This window comes from Falco punctatus, assembly GCF_963210335.1.
Source record: "Falco punctatus genome assembly, chromosome: 3".
Taxonomy (NCBI): Eukaryota; Metazoa; Chordata; class Aves; order Falconiformes; family Falconidae; genus Falco; species Falco punctatus.
The window spans coordinates 29638753-29661961 of NC_137582.1; the positions used below are offsets into that span (position 1 = coordinate 29638753).

Genomic DNA, 23209 nt, shown 5'->3' on the forward strand with positions numbered 1-23209 from the left:
GATCACAACACATTTTTTGTGAAATTGAACTAGAATTGCTGTGTTCAATGCATTCATGAACATTATATATATATATATTTATGTACAGGTAATGTCTTGCATACTTGAAACATTCTTTAAGGGAGTTTCTCTGCTTGCTGTGGTGGTTGCTGTTGAATCTTTGCTACATTTGTACACAAAGTGTACATTGATTTATGAAGAAAAAAGCACAAAATAAAAATGCTGATTTTTATTACTTCTGTTAATAGCAGCCGTGTCTACTTGTGAAGCAGGCAAGAGATAGGATTGTGCTGTAAATACATGCAAGACTTTGTATCAATTTAGGGAGATCTGCAGCAGACATCTCAGTAGGTTGGTAGATGTCTTAAGATTGCTTTTGGTAGATGTCAGGCTTGTGCTGGCACTGGTGCTTTAGGACTAGATGGACAGTGGTAGGAGTCATTAATGGAGAGTTTCCTGTCTCAGTTGCTTGCCAAAATTTCCTCTGTATTTTTTCTTTCTTGAGTGGATATACTAGGCCACCACGTTTTGAGTATGGCAGGTCTTCTAGTTTTTGTCTGTCAGAGGGTTATGTTAAGAAGTGGCACTTTACTTTTACAGTGTACCTATTTATAGGTAAAACTGAACAGTGTTTACTCAGAGTAGCCATCTGAAACTTGTTCTTTGAAATTTTCAAAGCAGTCACTTGAAATCAGTTGAATCCTTTAAATTAGCGCATATGTCATGATGATGTGGTACAGGGTACATTTAGACTGCACTTCAGGCTTTGCTTCACAAAAAGCCATCTGCCTTACAATATAGGTACTGTGATAGCTCACCGCATGATGGTCCTGGACTGTGTAGTGCCCTGGATAGCAGGGAGCGAAAACCCCCCTTTCCCCACTGCCTTTGGTTTGTCAGTTTAGGTTGGGAATAATCTTAGCCTGTCATTTTAGTAACACCTTGAGTTGAGTGCATCCATCACACCTCAGTGTGACATGTTGCATAGCATAAAGCTATGCATTCAGAAAAACTGAATGAGATGTTGTAGTCCTTATCCGTAAAAGGTGTCATTACTTCAGGAGTAAGATGTATTTTTCTTGCAGTGTTGTGGAATCTTAGTATTTGGAGAGGTTTTGTAGGTTATGCAGTAGCTGACTTTGCAGTACTTGTAGATATTCCCCACCCCCCCACCCCCGTTTTTTTATATTCAGTAGGTCCACAGATGCCTTGTAATTCATAGGACAGAGAATTTCCTAATAAACATTCACTTTCTGGTGAAATGTTTCCTAATGAGACAGTGATTGTGACTTAAACTTTTATTGTAACCAGTTGTGTTGTTTTAACGATACTCAAAATGTATGGTATAAAGTGAATTATTGATTTCCTCATTAAAATATTTTAATTAAACCTTTTTTGTTGAGTCAAGATTGTCTCTGTTTTCATCAAAGCTGTCGTAACAGTTGTGGACTCTTCGTATACTGTGTTTAAATTTGCCATGTTTTTGATAAAGCAATGCTTTTACAAAATGGTAAGATGTGATGCTGAGATGCTGGAGACTTCTCTAAGACAGAACCTTTTGAATGCTTCCAAATTCAGCCAGCCAGCTGCCTGAGCAGTTAATTGAGCACAGGTCAAGATCCCAGCAGTAACACTGAAGGAACATAAAAGGTGGACTGTCAGTGACACCTTAAACTTTTTATCCAAAGATGGTATTTCTTCCTCTTCAAGGATGTGAGGGCTTCTTTAGAAACACATTTGATGAGTTAGATTGTGGTTTAAAATTCATTGTTCTGTAACTGCAGCATTTGAGTAGATCTACATCCACTACAGGGCATAATTCACATTCTTTTTATAATGTGAGAAGAGAACATTTATATAGAGAATAAAAGAATCCATGGTACTAGATTCTTGTTCTGTTGCTTTTACTCCCTTTTCACATATTTTTATTTTATGTTAGAAAGGCATATAAAAACGTAAGAAATTATTGCAATAGTTTGTTTTGTGAGATGGTGTTATGAAAAAGTTTCCAAAAACATTTATTGTGTAGCCCACTGATAATGTCTAATGATCATACAAGAATATTTACTGTGTGCACTTTGCATTTTAAAAAAGCTTTGTGAAGTAAGAAAAAAGTTTACAATTGAATTTTCTATGTCTACTATTCCCAAACCCACAATAGCTAGTACAAAAGCTTTGCTTGTGGGTATTAAATTTTCACTTACAGCTGGTTGGGTTTTCAGATCCCCTGCCATTTCTGGTATAGGTAGGGCAGTCTTGTCATTTCACTGTCAGCTGTAACACGAATCCTAAAGTGTTCTGAGGATACACCATCTTTGTGCTTCTTCTAAAGTAAAAATACCAGAAAGAGAAAAACCTCTGTGATGGTTGCCCCCAGCCCTGCAGAATCCCCCACTGTTGTATTTAAGTTAGTTGTTTACTGTTCTGCTTCCACATTGAATTTGAGGAAACTACTAATCCTGTTGCCAGAGATTTGGGGGAAATATTTCATATGATTTAGTACTTGTAGTGTATAAAATCAATTTTATTCACTTTGTCATAAAAGCACAGCCATCTTTCTTAGAGTTTTATGATTCCCCTCCCTGCCCCCCAAACCTGTACTTATCCAAAATGGGATACTCAGTTTTACTATATGTTTTCTGTTAACATTTAATTGTATTGGTGTTTCTAATTTTTAATTACCCTGTACAAAGAAGATTTTTGTGCGATCTTCCTGTATATTGTTTTTGGTCTGTTCCTGAGGAAATGAGACTTATGTGATTGTGCTGTTTGTCCTGATAATTTTTGAGTCATGTTATCCAAATTCAGCGAAGGTGGAGGTTTCAAAGGAAATTAATTTACTACAAGTTTCAATACTACTACCACTAATAATAATAATTTGACTCTGAGAAGAGGGATCCACATCTATACCTATACTCAAGTATTGGTTGTGGTCTGAGGTCCATAGTCAGCTGTTGTCTTTGGCCTGCTGGTGGGTTGACCTTGGCCCCTGTAGCTTGGAACTAGGGGTAGATGCATGGCATCTTACCCCAGACTTCAGGAGACTCGGATTATGGAAAGAGAGAGGCATGGCAGAAGGGGGCACCTGCTCATTTCTGTTACTCTCCATGTATCAGTGATAGCGGTAGGTAGCCAGAGAGCTGAGTCCATTCAGATTGCTCAAAAAGCATCTGATGCCCCCTTGTCTTCCCCTCCCCTCTCTTCCAGCTCAGCCTGAGGTTGCAGAATTGGTAGATCTCATGCAAGGAAGCAGTCAGGAGCCCAAGGGTTTCACGTGACAGGACCAACCCTTTTGGATACCTCCTGTCATTAGATCGGATTAAGTGTCGAATGAAGCTACTTTTTTAATCTCTATCCTTTTTTTCAGACTGCTCCCAAGATTCTTGCCTTTGGTTTAATTGCATCTCACCTGAACTAACTTTTTATGCAAGAATTCCCTTCTTTATGTAATTGTTGCCATATGTCTGCTGAATCAAACCTAAATTTACCATCTTTGGTTTGAACTCCATTTTAATCCCATCTGCTTTTTTGTCCTTTTTTGAAACAAGAGAGATGTGAAAAGAAAGTGGTTTTCCTTGATTATGTTCTCAATACAAGTGGATAACATCTAAAAAGGAGTTTTACTAGAGAGGTTTGATTTTGGCTTTGTTAATTCTTTAAACAAAGAGCTGTAAATGTATTATTTCTTCCACTGTACACACAACTCTGTTTTTGACTGGTCCGTGTGTTGGTTCTAGCTTTGATACAGAAATATCTGTGTAACATTTACTTTTATTTTAGGAGAAATAAATGCATTAAAGATGTTTTGCTCGTAGGTAGGAATGTCATATTATCCAGCCTGTATGACTTCCATGTTAAACAAAATTCAGGCTCCAGGATGTTTTCTCTGAAAGGTCGTTGGAAAGGTGAAGAGCAGAGATGAAATGATATCATTTCATGTTTACATTTCTTATACAGTGCAGTAGTGTGTTGACCTACAGGAAAATAGATCCCTACATTAAGTTCCTAAGTCAATTGTTGTTCCTCCTGCTGGAGGGAATTTTAGAAAACCATGTAGAACAGGCACAATTTAGTTATTACTGTATTCTGGTTTTGAGGGCTTTTAACTATTTACATTGTGCAACACTGCAGCAATATTGTTGTAAGCAAGAGATTGTTTAAAAAAAAAAAGGCAAACAAGTTTCTGTCATAATCTCTGCTGAATTTTTATGTAATGTGTTTTTGTTTTCTTGGAGGTTTCAGCTAATCTGCTTGTGATCTGTTGGAGAATGTTGGCAGTATGCCATATAACTATTTTTTTGATTTCCCCACCTTAACTGTCCTTTTCTATTTCTCCGCCTTTTCATAATTCTATCCATGAACTTGTTTGTGCCTAAAATTTTCCTTAAGGCTAGTGCTGACATAACTTGTTCTATTCTTATCTGTTTCTATGGCATTTCATCCTTTATTGCTCAGTATTTTCTTACACAATTTTCTATGGTTGTTACGGCAACAATAAATAACAAATTCGTCAATTTTCAAGTGACACTGCTTTCAAAATTTTGCATGGTATTAAATTGCTGAGCAAGAAGTGAGATATTTTCAACATAGTTAAGCAAATTCATATGATTAAGTTAAATTACTGTGTAGTTTTGCAATGTTGCTGCTTCTAGGCAAGGTGTTACGTACTGTGGTGCTACTTGGGAAAGTATAAATAGAATACCTTTGTGGAAGTAGGAGAAATTGTTAAATTACTGAAACTACTCCTTTGCTGTTGTTATTCTAATAGCTAGGATCTGGTAAATGTGACTGGCGTTCCATCATCAGCAGCAGCAGCCAGGTTAGTAGGCATTTAGTTCATAATTACTAGGGTTCCCTGTGCAATGCAGACCATCAGATGGCACAAATACAAATTCCCAGAATGGAAGATATTTGGAGATATTAATGTCAAAAACAACAGAATGAGATATTTCTCTAAGATTGTGTTTAAAGCAAGAGGAATTACTGATGGAGGAAAGAGAAGTACGGTTTCAGATTGAAATGGGTGAGGGCTGCAAGAAGCCAATACCTCTGTGAAGGAGTGTTGAAAGTCAGCATCACTAATGAAAATGAAAGCATTTAAAATTACTTCAAAAAATGAACTGATGGACCAGGTCCACCATTTATTTTTTTTGTATACAACATGATTGTGTTACTACTTTTAAAATAACTCTTCATATATTTGGGATTTTAAAATATTTTGAAGTAATTACTTGTATTCTTTGTGCCTTTTAGTAGAGCCTTTGGTAAATTTGACATTTGCTGTAACAAAGGAATGCGCTAAAAGAAATATTTTTTTTTGTTTTCTCCAATATGTTTGATTTTACAGCATTGTGAATTCTCATAATTTATACACTATTTGTAATTTCACCTGTGTGCAAGTGTGTGTGAGAGATTAAGTAGGAATATTATAATGAAACTAAAGTTTTCAATGCTGTCAAAAAAACCCCAGCAAAACATTGCCACCTTCATGTCTATAGCTTTCTTAAATTGTTAGTGTAACTTCTCTGATGATAGGATGCTGGGATATCTGGTCTTTGATTACGCTCTGATTTCATACCATAAGAATGTAAGGTCTCCAGCTGTGTCAGCAGCGGTAGAAGTTTCACAGTATGCAGAAAAAGAAATTTTTCCCCCATCCAAACCTGGGCTGGCGGTTTGTTTCTTCTGGGAGAAAAGGATTGGCTAGGTAGTCCACTGCTCAATATGTGTGGTAGTTCAAAAAGGCAGTTTGTATTTAAAACCGTAACAGCTTTTCAGAAGATGGTGGCTTAAAGCCAAAAGCCACTTCTGTGTCACCAGTAGAATCTACCCAGAAAATCGTTCGAGTTTCCAAATGAAAACACATCTCTTTCTTTTGGATGGAAAGGGTAGAAAAGACTAGTGTTGGGGAGTTTTTAAAATTATTACGTTTCTGACGTTCTTAGGAGTTGTTCCTGTATGTTAATACCAGGTGTGGTATTAACTATTTGATATGGTGCTTATGACAGGATATAAATTTTACAAAGATATGGTCTGCAATACCCCCCCCCCCCCCCCCCTTTTTCTGCCACATAAGGTGAATTTTACCAGCATCAATTCAAGAAGGTATGCTGTATATTTATATGCTTTTCTAAGAGTAGTTTTTCTTCAATGGTAAATCCTAATGCCCACATCCAGACATACGCAGTAACTAGATCAAAAAGTAATCTCTGTGTGTTGCTAAATTCGTATTTAATACAGAAAGTCCAGGACAGATACACAATCTTTTGGGCGCTAAACCTCTGTTTCCCTGCATTTGTTTGTGTTCATGCATACGCATGAGATCTGTTGGTGATGAGGGAGTTGTTCACATATCTCTGTTCTTACAAACTCTGAACAATGACACTTAATATGTGACCAGTCCTATTAATTTGTACTTTGTCTATCTTTGGTGTTATGTTTTTGAATGCAGGATAGCATTCAAACTGAGGAATAGATGTTCTGTAAGTAGAACCTCCAGTGACTTGTTTTAAATGAATTGCAAGAGCATTTAATAACCTCAGCATTTACATTTTCGTCTTTACTTTGGAAAAGCATTACTCTGAAGATGGTCAAAGCAATTGAACTGCTTTTACAAGGCACTGTAAATTGAAATGAAATTATCTTTGGCTTTTAATTACTTCTGAAAGTGTAGTTGTGAAACATAATTTTGTTTAATGATGAGTCTGTGAGCTGTGTAGCAGTTGACTGCATTGAGCGCAGATTTTGTTTGAGTACTGACACCTTGCATTTGAGGATTGCATTTGTCTGGCTTGTATTTTCCTTATGCTTTTTATGTGGCTTAGGAATGTGCTGGACGAATTGTTTGGCATGAGTTGGAGCTTGATGGGAGCTCTCATTATTTCCTGCCCTGGTAGTTAGGGTTGGAAATAATATAGATGAGGCCCTTGGTTCTACTTCAGTTTCCAAATTATGAATATTAAATCAATTTTAAAACCTAGATTAAATTCCCAACGGTGTTTTTCTGGAGAGGGTTTTAGATTTGAAGTTACAGACACTTGAACATTACAGATGTTCAAGTGCAGGACATGTAGATTTTCGATGCTGATATACTATGCAATGAATAATGTTTTATAATTATTTTTCTTTTCGTTATAAATTTTAACTAGAAAACTGAAACATAATTGAAACCTAGATAGTCATGCAAGAGATAAATTGGAATACCAGCAGAGAGGCCAGAAGGATTCTACTGAGACTCAGGTCACATCATAAGGGTTTGCAGAAATTGTACTAGTCCCTGGTTGTGGGTTATAAAAGTGATATCATTTACTCCAGAGATGCCAAAGTGGATTACTGAGCACTCTAAATTGGAAATGGGATTAATGAACAGTGTGGGCACAAAAGCTTGCACGGTACCTGTTTGCATTGAGTAATAAATCACAACTATATCTGCAGATTATAATCTGAAAAACCTAATTGAACAAACTAGTGTTGTTCTGCACTCTGGGACAAAGCAAATAGATCAAATGTTGTAGACCCTTCTAGGAGATAATACTGTGAAGGTAAGGAAGAAGTGTGCTAATTTTTGGCTTGATTGCATTAATGTTTGAGTCATAGACAAAATATTTGATAACAAAATATTATTTTGGCAATTCTGGACTGAGTAAGTGGACATGCCACTGAATCATTGAATCTTGTTCAATGAATAAATGGAGTTTCTAAACTAATACAGAGTGAGCACTGCAATTTTCACAGGGTGGGCTGTGTTTTAGAGAACAGAATTGAATTGTGTTTGTGTACTGTTCAGTGCTGAGGTAGCCTGGATTTCTTGCTCGTTGAGTGCACTATTTTTTTTAATTTAGTATTGCTTTTATTTGTACGTTGGTACATGGGCTTCTTGATTAATGTGTTTTGACATGACTGATTGTCAATGATTATCTTGTTCTGTACTTTTGGGATATTTCTTAGTGTATTCCTTCTAGTGAGAGTAGCCTACTACATGTCAGTAAAGGAAAAGCTACTGTGTACTATTTAAAAGCTGCTAGCTAAGTGGTGCTATTTGATGGTCCGTTTCTGTATTTGTTCACTTATTTTAGATCTAATTTAGTCTGGATTAGAACTAAGACACTAGCTGTCTACTAGATTTAGACCATCATAAGGTGGATTTCATCAGGTTGATTAAAGGTTATTTGGTAGTTGGTGTTTAAGCTTGTGTTTTACAAATGTGAAGCTGGTGCATTTTGACAAAAGAAAAACCAAATCCACTATAATGAACCAGCTGAGACTGAAGTACTTCATTGGTGTGATTTGCAGATAAGACCTCAAAAGAAGGCAGCATTAGGAGGAGATAATAAACTGTTGTTTAAGGTGTAAAGAGATTTTTTAAAATCTGCTTAGTTATTGAGCATAATAAAAAAAGTGTCCTAAACAATTTTAATCAGTTTTCAAAACATCAGAGCTGTCATAAGCAAATGAAATCTGCAGCACCTGTGTCTGGCGAGTTGCTGAACATGATGCAGGAGTGGAACAGGACCCTTCTGTTGTGCGGGGGCTCTCTGGGCTGTGCTGCTGCTATTGGGAGCCCAAATCTTTTAGCGAGCTGAGTTCTTTCAGTGCTTAGGAAAACTGTGAAGCACATCCAATTAAATAGGTAGTCAAGCACTTCTGCAGGGGGAAAAAAAAATTCCAAAAAATTATTGAGGAAGGAATAAAGAAAATTTGAGGATCTACAGACTAAGAATTATTCTTCAAAAGCCACCAGTGCTTCTGTGTAAAGGTTTAAAGTTGTACAGAAAATGAAACTTGGTGCTGTCTAGCAAAGATGCCAGCAGCCTTGGGATGGGGCATTGCTTCTCCCCTCCCAGATCACTGCAGGTCTCTGTGCAGTGTCCACGTGCTGTGCGTTGGTGCTTAGGCTCAGGTAGGCTTGGCTCTCGTCCTCTCCCCGTTCCCTCTCAAGGCAGTAACCTGCGTGCCGTTCCTGAGGCAGGGATCTCTTCTTCTCCTTGCTGTGACTTAACAGCTCAGTTAAATCTCTCTGCTTCGCCCTGGCTTTGTTCAGTTGCTGCGTTCAGATTCTGCTTTTTCTGATGTTTTGCAGACCTCATTCAACTAACGTCTCAGTTTTACTGTCTTTGTTGTGTTTTCTTCCTTCTCCCAGGTATTAAGAAACCTGGTGTTTGTTGCCTATTAATTGCCCTGTGTTTCTGGACTATAGGATTTTTTTCTGCCTGTTTTGTACTGAAAGTGGCCAAACCCCATCCTCTCTCGTGCGTGACTACCAGAATGCTTTCTGCATGAAATAAAACCCAGCAAACAGTATGTCTATCATTTTTCCATTTATTAAAGATGATGTGTTATTTTCATAGATCCTTTCTGAACTGGATGTTTTAAACTGAACTGGATTTTCTTCCTTATGAAGAATCTAACTAAGTCAGGGTTGCCCAGCAAATAAGATATAAATTTGCATGTGCATTTTGGGTTGTGGGGGTGTATCTCTCCTCCAACAGACTTTTCCTGTTAGGAAAATTTAGTTTTGCTGTATCCGTTTTTGTTTTATTTTGGAGTATCAACATCTTGTACTTCTGAGAAACTTGAGATTCGCTTATATTGTCCCTCACTAGGACACAGAGGTTTGAAGTTTAAGGTTTAAAATTCTTCTAGTCTCTTCCATTGCTCTTCAGGTTAAACACTTTTCTGGGTCTGGTTTTAACTTCAAGGTTATCTATGTGCATGCATGTGTCTTGTTGTGTCATAACTCATTACTCAAGGAGTTTTCATTTTTGTTTCTATTTTAAAAATCATAAATGGAACTACTGATTAAAAATAGCTTTAAATTATCATTATGCATTTAATGAGTTTGTAGATTTTAATATGGTTTTCTTTTTAACCTCAGGACACCTATTTCATGTTACTTATGTCTTTAACTTTACTTTTCAATATAGATTGACATTTACAAAATATTTTGGCCAAACTGGGAACGTCTTTCATTTTTTATTTTATCTTTAGGATGTTTGGGGGTCCTGGCTGAGTAGTTTTATTTTTTTAAAATGGCACTCATCCGAATAGTTTGTATCTTTGTTGTTAATACAGCTTGCATTTACATGTAGATTAGTATAATTTTACAAGAATGTAATACTTTTATTTTCTGAACATTTAAAAAATTATCTTCTCATAGAAGAATCATATGTCAAGGAGGCAGTGCCTTAACTTATGAAAATTTTTGAATATAAAGGTAACATTTGGGTTTTTATAGTTGAATGATAATTATGGTTTGCTAAAATGTGATACAATGAACTCAAGGACGTTGTAATGTACCTGCTGATAGCTGAGCTCTTTATGAAGGACAACTAAAAGCATGTGCCCTAGAGAGCTACAGATTAATAGAGATAAAATGTTGAGGTTTTGATACTACTTAGTTAGTACACTAAGAGCTGTAGCCAAAGAATTCCTTTTCATTTTAAAGCTTTATATTTTGGGTTGGTAATATTTGAAAAGTTGTTTGAGGTTTTTTTGTTTGGTTGAGTTTTTTTTCCAAAAGCAGAAATGGCTTGGGGGAAAATCCTTGTATATTCTTAGATCAGGTGTGGTAGCTGCTTTGCTATCAGCACTGTGTAGGTATATTTGCAATCAATTTTAAATAGCATGGTGGGTATCGAGACGGAGTGTTGTTCCTAAGCATTAGATTATTTACTCTGTTGGGAGCTCCAGTAAACATTTATAGTATTCTTCAGGGCTAACTGGTACCATTAAGCTTGGGATGCCTCGTATAGAAAATCACAGTAAATACATATCTAAAAAAACCACCCACCAACCATCAAGATCTTCTCTAAGGCATTTCAAACTGTGAATTTTTGCCAAAGATACTCTAAAACTAATTTTTAAAAACATCCGTGATGGATGATGCAGTTCTAAACAGAAGGTGGTAGTAAATTAAAGTGTCATGCTTCGGTAGACTCAATTGTGCATAATGTAACAAAACACTCTCTGTAAATGACCTAGGAAAGAGGGAATGGTAGGATTTTTTTTCCTTCTATATGCTTGTAAAATTGAATTATTAAATTTATTATCTGTCAGATACTAAAAATTTGATCTCAAATGTCCTTATTAATGGATGTTTACTAGCTGCCAGTTTTTTCAGATACATTAACTGCAGTTTATTTCCCTGTGTTCAGATTCTTCTGTGTTTTATTTATTTTAGTGAAAATTATGTACCTTGCAACTACATGAACATCAGCTGCTATTGTAGGTAAAACCAATATAAATGATATTTGCACTGCTTTAGATATGAGATAGCATTAAGACATACTACGTGACCGGTTTTGTCAGGAACTGGGCAAAATTGCAACAGACAGGAGTTAGCACTATTGCTAATTTTACACAGTGTTTCATGATGATCGGTGCTTTTCTTTAGATTTCGGTTCCTGTAGGCAGGATTGCTTATTAAAGTTTTTGGCTAATAAATTATTTTTTTCCTGAACTTTTTAGCTGTTTTAATTGCATAAATTTTTAGATTCTGTTTGCCTCCTCATGACTCAGAAATGAAAAGGGAAATAAAATGACACCTCTCTCCTCCTTAAAAACGTCTTATTTTAGGAATGCAATTTTTAAGGGTAATTTAATGAAGGTGAAGGACCCAGCTCATAATTTTTTAATTTTAGGATTGGCAGTTCTTAATGTGCTCAAAGGAAGCCCTGGGCAGTATTCAACAAAGGTATGGAAATGCTAGTATGCGCTAATGCTATAGAAAACTCTCTCCCCTCCTCCTTGGTGATTTTCTATTGGAAAGTAGCTTTGTATGAAGCTAAAGAAAGCCTTCCAGAGCTGAAAAATATTGATGGTAGTGACAAAGATTTAGCCTTGTGGTGTTAAAATGATGTACAGTTTTAACATCTGAGCACAGAGAACTCTACTAGTAAAAAATAGAATTAATCATGGGACTTTTATACACCATTTTAGCCCTTAAAAGACTTTTTAAAATTACATGAAGTTGTCAGTCTTCAATTTTTTTTTCTTAGTGCTGTGTGCTTATTTTACCCCCTCAAAAAATTATGATAACTGCAGTCCTGTGTAATGAACTTTGGCTTTTGAAAGTTAGGTTGTTAGCCCCTCTTTCTCACAAATTGTCCAAAGAAATGATAGTAAATGAGGTCCTTCTTTTATTTGTGTAGCTCCGTATTTTGTGTTTTTGCAACAAGGAGACTTGCTCTTCAGATGTCCTGAAATAAATGCTCTCGCTCCATCCCCCATCCAAATTTCTTTTCTTGTGACCGATTTGCCCACTGTAGTAGTGGCAGCAGGGATGGGGATGGCAGCAAGTCAGGGCTCAGATGTGTGACTGGTGGGTGTCTGAGACCACTCATCAACACTGCTGAGACAAGGTCAGCATGGGTTTGCTGCATAAGCAAACATAGAGCAGTTCTCCCATCCAGTGCTGCATGGGAACAGTTGGACAGACACTAACCGTGGAGTATTTCCTTGCATAGAAGCCTGAGACAGCTACTACATCAGTAAGATTCACAGATTTTGGGTGTGAATTTGTAGTCAAGAAAAACTGGTCAGAAAGGCCCACCTTGTACCTTTTGGATCCTGACTCAAGTATAACTTCTTATACTACTAAAAAAAAAAGTTTGAAGTCATCAGCGGAGCTCATTCCATTAGAGAAAAGAAAACTCTGCTCAGCAGAGGGAAGGGAATAGCTGGAGAGGAAAAGTTGCTCTTACCTGAGGCCACTAACAACACAAAACAATCCAAGACATGCACTGATTAAATCTTAGAAAGTGCTGTAGGCAACCCACTTTTGCAATTGCCATTGTTGCAATTATTGTTGTTAGCCATTCTGTTGATAGTTCATATTGTAGGAATTACTAGCAGATGGGAAAATAGATGACTCAGAGTACAGTATTAACAATCCATATTTTTTTAATCAAAGGTTTCTAATAAGGCATGTTGCATCTGTAAGATTCATTTAAGCAGTTGCTAGGAAGAATTTGTTTTTTCAAGTAAACACAACAAATTTGATGCAGATTATTTTTTGATTGAATATCTATTTTCTTAACAATTTAAACCCTGAAAATACATTCGCTTGTTTTCATTGCACCAGCTTAATGGCAGTATTCCATAATTTAGTTTGATAGACTGGAGGTTTGCAATGGTAACTCATGCATTATGGAATTACTAATGAAATCTAATTTTATCATATCGAAAACATCACAGGCCTAGAGCTTTTATTTACCTCTGTTAGCTGTCAAGGGTCGATTGGTGGATATAGCACACTATAATCTTAAAACTTTGGCTTTCACCCCCCAAAAAGTTTGGATGGCTACGGCTATGTGCTGGCCAAGTGCAGCTGATGAGTTCCAGACTCTTTTCCAGACCCCTTTGCCTAAATCCATGGACTGCAAGCACCACTGAGTCAGATGCCTGTCCTTCATCCCGACTCCTGTGCTGGACACAGGTGGAAGCCAGTAGTCAAGATTTGCATTGAACCCTTTGACTTGATGACTTCTGAGAGCCCGTTTTTTGCTGTACTTTATCTCCTTCCTTTTCGGCTTATGCTACAGAACTCGTGTCTGTAGATGGGAACACATATGTATTTTCCAAATGCCTATTTTGGTTTAAATTTTCATCGGTGTGATTTGACTTAGAAGTGTGAACAAAGCATGTAATGTATGGTGTGGGTCCTTCTGCAGGCAGAAATAGTATTGACTGCAAGTAGTTATTCTTTGGTTCACTGAAAATACTGGTGCATCTGGGGTGCAAGAAGTTAGGCTGAAAGATGGAAAAAGTAAAAAATTGTTGCTCTTCCCTTGCTGACGTTTGGTTCTGGGAGATGACTGCATCAGTATGTGAGGAAACAATTCCTTGTGTCGCTGTTCAAAGACATGTTAAAAAAAAAAAAAAAAAAAGGCAACCAACCTGAAAACCAGTATTGACTAGACTAAGAATGTTTTCTGCATCAGAAATATTCTTCTGATGAAATGCTGAACTGTGCTGTATTCGACCAACCTTGCATGATAACACTGGATTATTTTTTCTTCAGCTACAAAATGTAATTACTACTTCTTAAAACCCCAGATTGATTGGCAGTGGTTCCTGCCACCTTCACCCAAGGGGAGTGCAGCTGTCTCTGCACTAATTGTAGCTCTGACCTGTGCTGGGATCACAACTGGATCATTTTGTGCCTAGAGCTGCCCCAGCTTTTGGATTTTTACTGTATCCCAGCTTAATGAGGATGGTCACATTAAGAAAAAGCTTGCTAATGATTCTTAATCTGTTCTGCTGCTTTTTAACTTCTGCATGTAGCCTTTCTTGGAGAAGTGTCTAACTCTAGGACAAGTAAGTCGAAAAGTGAGCCAGGAGCGGGTAAGTGACTGGTGTCCCGTTTGTTAAGAGTTCGAGATAAGGTACACCAGGTTTCCAGACCTACAGATCTCCTAAGCGTGTGGCTGAGTTGCCTTTTTTGAAGATTATAACTGAAAATCCTAGTTGAGTGAAAAGGTTAGTTAATGCTTTGAGTCTGTACTGGTTGTCCCAGCTCAAATTGGTGCTGCTGCAGAAGTATCTTCTGTCGCTGGAAGCTTGTGTTGGCGGAGCTCCTTTGTGCATGGGTGCCTTTCTCCTGCCAGGGTTTCCCCCTGCATCAGGGAGAAGAGAAGGCAGAGGCAGGAGCTGCTGGCCCTCGGCTTGCAGCTCTGGGAGCTCCCCCCACCAGGGTGACGGGGTGACTGGTAGCTGGTCTCTTGCAGGCAAAGTCGATTTCCTTTGCTCTAGCCAAGCCCAGCAGAGAATTTCAGTGGGGCTTCCTTGTGGGTGCGACTATGTCTTGGGAATCCTTCAGCTCATAGAAGAAATTATTCAATGTTACCTGACTCTGGAAACAGCTTTGCTTTGGGTTTTTTTCTTGCTTCCCTTATACATTTAGTGATTAGGTTAACAAATACAGCTTTCAGGAGAAAAGTTTTTTTTCTGTACGCATCTGATTTTTCTACTGGAAAACTGAGCATGCATACCTACTCTAAAAGACTGTATGTATGTGTGAAACAGATGCACACGCTTTCTGAATATTATATTATTATTGCATGTAATTGATAGATTCATGGCATTCTAAATTGGAGTTTGGACTGTTGTTTTCCCATACCTGTGTGATTACCTGGTGATATGAAGGGTCCCAGTGGAGGCAAACACTTTTACCAGAAACCATTCACCTTAGTCTTGGAGGTGGCCCATCTTGATGCTAATTGCTATCTGTTGTGTGGCTGCAGCTGTTTGATCTCCAAAAGGATACAATTGATTTGGAGTGGCAGAAATCGAATTATCTATCATTCGCAGTCAAATAGTATCCCAATTACTGAATTGCTGCAGTTTATGGCTTGTAAAAAGCTATCAAAATATTATTTAAAGCCTTTTTGAATTCCTGTAGCTTGCACAGCTGAATGCTTTCCTCTCCTTTCCCATTAATGCTGGTAGCCCCAGTAGTTACAACAACAAACTATGTGAGAGATTATTTATGGCAGTTTAAATTGCAAACTGGTTGCAAGTGAAAGTAAATGAGAGCTGAGCTTTATCGCTTTAAGAATTTGAATCAAAAAATGTATCATGCAGGGGAATAAATTACATAGGAATAATTAAATCTCTTGAGTTATTTCTTCACGTCTCATTTGATATATTTGCTGTTGCATTCCGTGTTTGGACTTTTGCAGGTTTTTAGGGTTCGTGAGGTAGTATCTATAGCACAAACAGAAGTCAAGAAAAAATATTTTTAAATTTACCAAGGAGACATGTAGGTGCATGAACACACGCACATATCCTGGATTCAGCTGTGGCTGATTAAGTGGGTTTTGCATCTGATGTCAGAGAGTTAACTCTGTTTCCAGTTTCTTGATGTCCCTGTTTCCTGTTGTTCGCTTCCTTTGAATATCCTGAGCATCAGCCGTTTATACAGATGAATACTGTGGCTCCTTGGGTCCCCTGGGTGATGTGGCTGAGATCATTCTGAAAGATTCTTATTCTTTGGATTTAAAAATTCATTCTCTTTATATTTTAATTTCCATCCCAGCTGTCTGTGATCTTTAAGGAATATTTAACTCTGTTTTCTGGCTCTGCTTCTTGATTGAAATTTAAATAAAAACTCACCCATCACATTCCTCTTTGACAATTTATTAAAAAAATGCTTTTCTGAGCAGAATAATTATGTGATTGCATCAGTTGGAGTCTATTCTGTGCAGTTTAAGCCTGATGTCTGCAGTGGTGACTGAGAGGGAATAAATGGCTGCCCAGGCTGGCCCAGAGCGGGTAGGAGACTTTATCAGTGGCAGTTCTCACAAAACACTCGCACACAAGATTATTCACAGTGCCTTCCTTAATCTCTTTGCTGGTCAACGGAGCCCCAAATATCTTTCTCCTGTCACACATGCTAAACCCCATGGTTTTATTGCTCCTCTTGTTTGTGCTGTGTTGGGATCTGTCAAACAGGGGAATTGGCACTGTCGTCTCTTCTCATACTGCAAATCTCTCTGACACTTCACTCCTCTAGAAGAGTTATCTTCACTGAAAAGTGTCTGTCACATGCCAGTTACATTTACCAATAGGCTACAAATGCAACAGAATGGTGATTGGTTTTTTTTTAAATAATCTATTATTTTTCTCTGAAAGTGGAAAGGTGTTTTTCTGCGAAAGTCTTGGTGACTGAGGAATTATGATTCCTTTCCCCAGTCTTTTCTTGCATATATCAAATGGGAGAACTATGGTAGACTGGGTGATACTTAATTGCTTGGGAGGCAACTCATTCCCTCCTAAGAAACAAAAGGTGTCATTTCTCCTTGGGATGAGCTACTGAGGTCTCTGAAGCTCATATAGATCTAAGGATCCTTGGGTCCTGGAAGATATTTCGACTTGCGGGGTTTAATTCTTATCTTCATTAGGAATCTTCTGGTTAAAATGGTGTTGCAAGAAAATGTGCATCATTTTCCATATGCTCTTCTATGAGTTTCTGATCTGCAGTCCCTCTTTATTACAATTTTAAGTTGTTTACTATGTACAATGTAGTCTGTTAACAGAAGTCGTAATGCTGGGGTTTGGACTGTTTGTAGCAATATGTATTGCTAATTTATATCCTCAGATGCTGATAAAAATAAAGATCAAAAGTAATATTACATTCCTCAGGGAAAACCGATCAAACTGTGTTGATGGAAGACTGCCCTAGATTCATGAATGAAGTATTGACTCATTAGTAGGTTGATTCAGAAAATGTCTTTTTTCTTCTGAGTTAGGTGGTGTGCTTGTGTGCACTGTCAGAATATTTGCAAATAAAATATAGATTATCCCTTTCCTAGGTTGAAATTATTTGTGCTATTTGAAATTTGTTGATATTTTTCACGCTTTGTGAAGAGTACTTGGCACATAGGCAATTCTGACGAGACAAATGCAGTAGAGGCACTAGACGTTATCAGGAAAAAAATACTTAGGGCAGCCAAAGGAACATATTTCAAATGTTGGTCCTTCCCTGCAGTAGCAGGTGGGCAGTAGTGCCCAGCGTGCCCCAGCACCTGACAAGACTCCAACTGTGCTTTGCAGCAGCCAGCAAGCCAGCTAAGTGATTGACTTGTTATATGACCCATCGCTTTTAATGAATGAAATGTAATGAACTGTTTAACATCATGAGAAAATATTTTTAGAAAGAAAACAGCTTGGTCAAAGGTTCCCTCCCTCCATGAATTCAGGAAATTAATTCATGTGTTATTGAAAGACTGTTAGCAATATGCTTTGACTAGTTCTGGCAGCAGACTATTGAGGAGGACAGAAGCCTTGTCATTCTTATTAGAAAGTACCTCTAAATATCTGTTCAGACTATTCCTTACAGCAGGTGTCTATTTTTCAGGCTTCTATAAGAGAATGTAGTTAAGTAAGAAGTATTTGATTAAGCAATATAATTCATATACATGAATATACCTGTGTATACAGTGGGATGGGTTTTTTTCAGCCTAATGAGTTTAACTCCAGCTCTATATTTATTTGCAATCTATTTGTAAGGTTTGCAAAGTGACTTTTTTTTTTTTTTTAAATTAATTAGATGTACTGTGCATGTTTGTGTTTTCATATGCTGTTAAATTATTTATTGTGGAGCATACTAAGAACTAAGGCTTTTGGTTATAAACAGTTATATGTGTGTATGCATACACTCAGTGTGTAAAAACACTGCAACTGAATTAAAGGATTATGAAAGGTGGTGGTTTCATTTTTGTTGTAAACAGGTTTTAATATTTTTTGTGGGTTTTTTGTTTGTTTGGTTGATTGTTTTACAGCTAAAGAATCTGAGTCTAGAAGAATTACAGATGCGATTAAAGGCTTTGGACCCTATGATGGAACGAGAAATTGAGGAGCTTCGTCAGAGGTACACTGCAAAGAGGCAACCTATCCTAGATGCGATGGATGCAAAGAAACGGAGGCAACAAAATTTCTGAGTTTATTTTCAGAGATAATCCTATGGGTCAGTGTGGACACTGGTAACTTTTTAAGTCTGAAGGAATCAATTATGAGAGTTTTCAAAAACCCAATCTTCTGAATTTTCCTTCACAAACAATGACAATTGGAGCAGTGAAAGAACATACATATGGTGTTCCGCCAAGGCAGCGAAACACACTACCACTTGTTTGTATTTTCAAATGTTTAATGTAATAGAAGTTTAATCTGTTACTTCCCAATCTTTTTCAGGTGTATAGTGGTAACTCAGTGTTGTACATTAGGAGTTGTGTTTTGGAGCACCTGGAACTATTTCTTCATTGTGCAACACTACAGAGCCTTATGTTGCAATGTGTTTTCCTCCCACTTAGTAGCGTATTTATTATGTAATCTTTGGTTATCCTATTTATTTTATGCCTGTTTTCTTTTTTTCTTAGGAAGTACTAGGATAATATTGTGGAGAGCAGAGCCAGATTAAGTAAAATTGATATTGTAGTATAATGAAAAGAAGCTCACCACTGTATTATCTTTTAAAACTCCAATTTCAGTAAGCATCCCGATTCAGGACAGCACTTCAACATGTACCCAGCCCATTCTTATAAGTAGGACTTAAGTATAAAATAAGTAATAGACACATGTTTTTCTGCTGTCCTGAATCAGGGATTGTGGTTTTAAATGAGCAATACTGTTGTTATGCTACAGAGCATTCTTTTAGAAAGTATTTCTGTCATTTTTACGCACACTGAATGATCTCTTATTTAACAAGAAAACAAGTGCCTAATCGGTTTTGATTTTTCTGTTACGCAGCAGAAGCAATACCTGCAGTCACTCCTTCAGTGTAAATTTCCAATTGCTATTGCAATTCTGACCAGTATAAACCTCTATTTTGCACCGTAGTTTTATAATGAAGCAACAGCTACAGTTTCTGGATATGTTTTTGGTTCATTTATGGTTTTTATCACTGTTTTGAGGGAAGAGGGGAGTTATTAGTGGTTTGGATTGAGTTTGGTTTCACATTATAGATATGAAGGGATAGTAATTTAAAAGCCAAAGAAAATAAATTAAATACTTATATATTAAGTACTAAAAAGAAACAACATTTTGCAGTCCTCTAAGGGTTTTGTCCTGAAATCACTAAACATTCAGAATTCCTGTAGTCTTCTGTTGGTAGACTTTGGGGAATCAGAAAGGCAGGACCAAGCTCTTAATATCTTTTTACAAGTTCTTCTGTCTGGTTTATATTGTAGGATATCTATCTAGTAGGCAGAATTTACAACATTGCAAGAAATATTTCGGACTTAGCAGATAATGTGATCCACTTTCTGAACAATCTACTGTGTTCTCTATCGATATCTTTACTATTGTTGCCTTTTTGTGTAAATAACTTTACGTGATAGTCGTACTTCTTTAAACAGTACAGCTGAAAAGGTCTTTACGTTCAACCTTCAGCTGTTAAAACTTTTAATGGTGACTACTATATGGGCATCTTCTGTTAAATGTTTTCTGGAAGTTAGTTATCATCTCATACCTCTTAACATTTACCTTTGTCATATGTGGACCATTTAGTTGGAGCAGTGCTGATTTTGGAAATGGTGCATTATATCATAAAGCTTATGGAAAAGGAAAACAGAAGTTTTCACAAGATCAGCATGCCACAGCTATGCTGGGACTTGGGTTCAAGGTGTATACAGCCATTGTTGTCATTGTCATTCTGTGTGTGCGTTTGCGTGCATGCCACGCTCGTAACATGTAAACCCTAGAGTCAAATAAATTTTAATTGTGATTGCTAGAACATCCTTACCCTCAACTCTCTTCATAATTTCTTAAAGTAATGAACATTCCTTATGGGAAAGCAAGAACACAGAAGATCTTAAGAATTACTTTAGGCAAGGTACAATGCATCTGGTAGTCCTATGCCTCACGTTTATACAGTGAAATGATGTAAAGTAAAAAATGTTATGAACATATCACCATGTCATTAGATTCTAATCATAATGCAGCAAAAAATAACAATACCAACCTCCTCCTATTAGTATGAGTCTTATTTATTTTAAATGAATTTCTAATTCTTAAACTTTCTATTCTCAAAAACTCAAAGGTATGTGTGTGTACATATATTTGTGTAGGTATACACATATATATGCATATCTATATATATATAAGAAAAAGCAAAAAAACAGGTTCAAATCATCAGGAGAAGAACCTAGCTTGCCTTTTCTTGGTGTGCCTTTTAAGCGAAGTGTCACTGTCCAGACACTCTTGCTTGCATCACAGATTCATTTAGGTTGGAAAAAGACCTTTGAGGTCATCATTAGCAGCTTTCTTTGCCCTTACTCTCTTAAACTTTTCCCACCAAAATTAAGACTTCGGTTTTGAATAATGTGGCTTTACAGTGTAACAAACAATGTAATAAAATGATAACAGTTTTCATATTTTGTGTGTGCTGAAAGCTTTAGTAATGCAGTGCACTAAATATGAATTGTCTGTCCAGAGGGACTCTAGTGCAAGGCTGGTTTAGACTAGAGCTCTTGTGATCTGACATCTGAAAGGTATCAGAGGATAAAGGACATCCTTTCTTCAGTCCTGATCTGTCTGCATAGAAACAAATTGAATGAATTTTGTGCAGATGCAGGCAAAAAATCTGAAAGCCATGGAATAAAATAAGCAACTGTAAACAAGCTACTTCATGGGTGGAAAATAGCTTCTGATATACCATAAACTGGGTAGTTATAGGATGTTTTCGACCAAAGAATACTATCACCAATTAATATGAAATTAGTAATGCTTCCCTTCTGATATGGTGCACGCTGCAGTCAGTGTAAGAGTGGTCTTTGGCTTCAGAAGCCAGTGTATTTATTGGGCTCTAAATTATGTGCAAATGTAACATATAGAAATAGGTTTTATACTGAGAGATGGATACAACTTATTTTTTCTTTCTTCTGTTTATAAAAATCAATCAAATCGTCCATGCTGGTGACTACACATCTCCACTGGAGGATGGGCATCTCTGTAAAGGAAGTGTGACAGTATAATAAGACATTTTAAAAGCAAGCCTTGCAGGAAATCTGGTAGAACTACTGACAAGTTAACCTTCAGTAAGATTTTAACCAAGCAATTTCTTGTTTGCTTCTGACTTTGTATGTTTAGGTTTAGTAAGTAAAACAAATTTTGAAAAATCATTACTTATTACTAAATATTTGTAATAAAAGCTAATTTTTCATGCATAATTGTAGTCTTGTTATTCATTCTAACTGAAGCAAAATTAAGTTAATAGTAACCATTAACGTTCGTTTCCATAGTCATCTCTCATGCTTTTATTTCTTTTCTCTAATACTGTGAGCCCAGATGTGAGTGCAGAAACCCACATCTCTCAAAGTCAGCTCTGGGAAGGATTTTTCCAGCTCAAGACATTGCTGCAAGCTCTATAAGTTCGAGGATCTCAATGGAAGCGTATCAGGCCAGTCTAAAGACAGAAATCCTCAAATACTTTGTGCAAGTCCCTCTCTCTGCAATCTGAGCTTGCTAAAGACCTATCCTGAGAGAGCTGAGCGCCACCCCAGTACACTGGAAGTCTTCGTGGACATCCTTTCCTGGGAGATGCTATCGGGCACTAGCAGCTTTAGGTACTCCTTTAATTTTCTGGTGTAACAACAAGAACAATAGGTTCTTGGGTGGCTTAACTAGGAAAAGCAAATGCATTTAATGTCTCAAATTTGATTCTATAGCCCATTTATCTTCTGGGTTTTTTTTCAGAATTACTCTCTAAGAATTTGCCCACAAAGACACTTTAGTAAAAGGGACTTGTGAACAGAACTCCTTAGTGAACCACAGTATGTTTGAAGTGACAAAATTCTACTGCTAATCTGAGTTAATCTGACAATTACTGGATGTTATAATTATTTACTGTTTATTTACAGTAAATAATAGCTTGCCTCTATTTGCCCAGGTACGTTCAGATGAGAGTGCACAGTGAGTGGCTCAGGCTGCTTCTCCATCCAGTGTATTGAACTTCAAATATAAATATGTCTCACGGTGAGTGAATCCGTGCACGAGTACATGAGATAACCTTAGTCAACTTTAACAGGCACTGGTGCTTCCAAGCAGAATGTATACTGTATAACTTCTGTAGAGCACTTTGTGTGCACACTCTTTTATCAGTGTGATATAATGAGGGTTACATTTTCTTTTTAATTGTGTATGTGTTTATAAAACTAATTAAAAAGACCTTGTGACGTGAGGAAGCCTTTATTTCTTTGCATTTGTAAACATTAAGGGCTCCAGCATACTGTGGCATTTCTTTCTGTACGTCCAAAGGCAATGATGGATGTTCTGTGATCGTAGAATCATTTAGGTTAGAAAAGACCTTTACAATTATCAAGTCCAACCGTTAACCCAGCACTGCCAAGTCCACCACTAAACCATGTCCCTAAGCGTCGATCACGTCTTCTAAATACTTCCAGGGATGGTGACTCAACCTATTTCCTGGGCAGCCTCTTCCAGTGCTTAACAACCCTTTCAGTGAAGAAATTTTTCCTAATATCCAATGTAAACCTCCCCTGGCACAACTTGAGCCTGTGTCAAGCAGCTGGCTGGGAAACCAGCGTTGGGTTATTTCTAAACCCGGCAGCGGTGCAGCAGTGTTATGGCCACTATTGCTAGTGAAAGCCTTGGAGAAGGCAAGTCCTTGGGTAGCGCGTGGTGTTTCTCGCCATTGTGTTGTGCCAGCTGAGGTAATGGCTTACTCTTTGGGATAAGGCAAAATTACGCTGAT

The 23209-nt window shown here is 37.2% G+C and overlaps 1 protein-coding gene and 1 long non-coding RNA gene across 6 annotated transcripts in view; both read left to right on the forward strand.

Annotated features, from left to right (window-relative positions):
• Positions 1–22675, forward strand: part of STK3 (serine/threonine kinase 3) — a 149368-nt gene extending 126693 nt beyond the window's left edge. For 2 of the 5 annotated variants that reach the window (XM_080380122.1, XM_080380124.1), the window contains exon 11: positions 18282–22675. In XM_080380122.1, the coding sequence (XP_080236248.1) occupies positions 18282–18440 (159 nt within the window). In that variant the 3' untranslated portion in view covers positions 18441–22675. The remainder of the gene's footprint in view (positions 1–18281) is intronic. The other 3 variants (XR_013926952.1, XR_013926950.1, XR_013926951.1) reach the window with 3 other exon arrangements.
• LOC308060884 lies at positions 11700–18029 on the forward strand. The gene is made up of 2 exons (XR_013926956.1): positions 11700–13973; positions 14767–18029. It is a non-coding gene; the product is annotated as an uncharacterized lncRNA (long non-coding RNA).
• Positions 22676–23209: the final 534 nt, after the last annotated feature.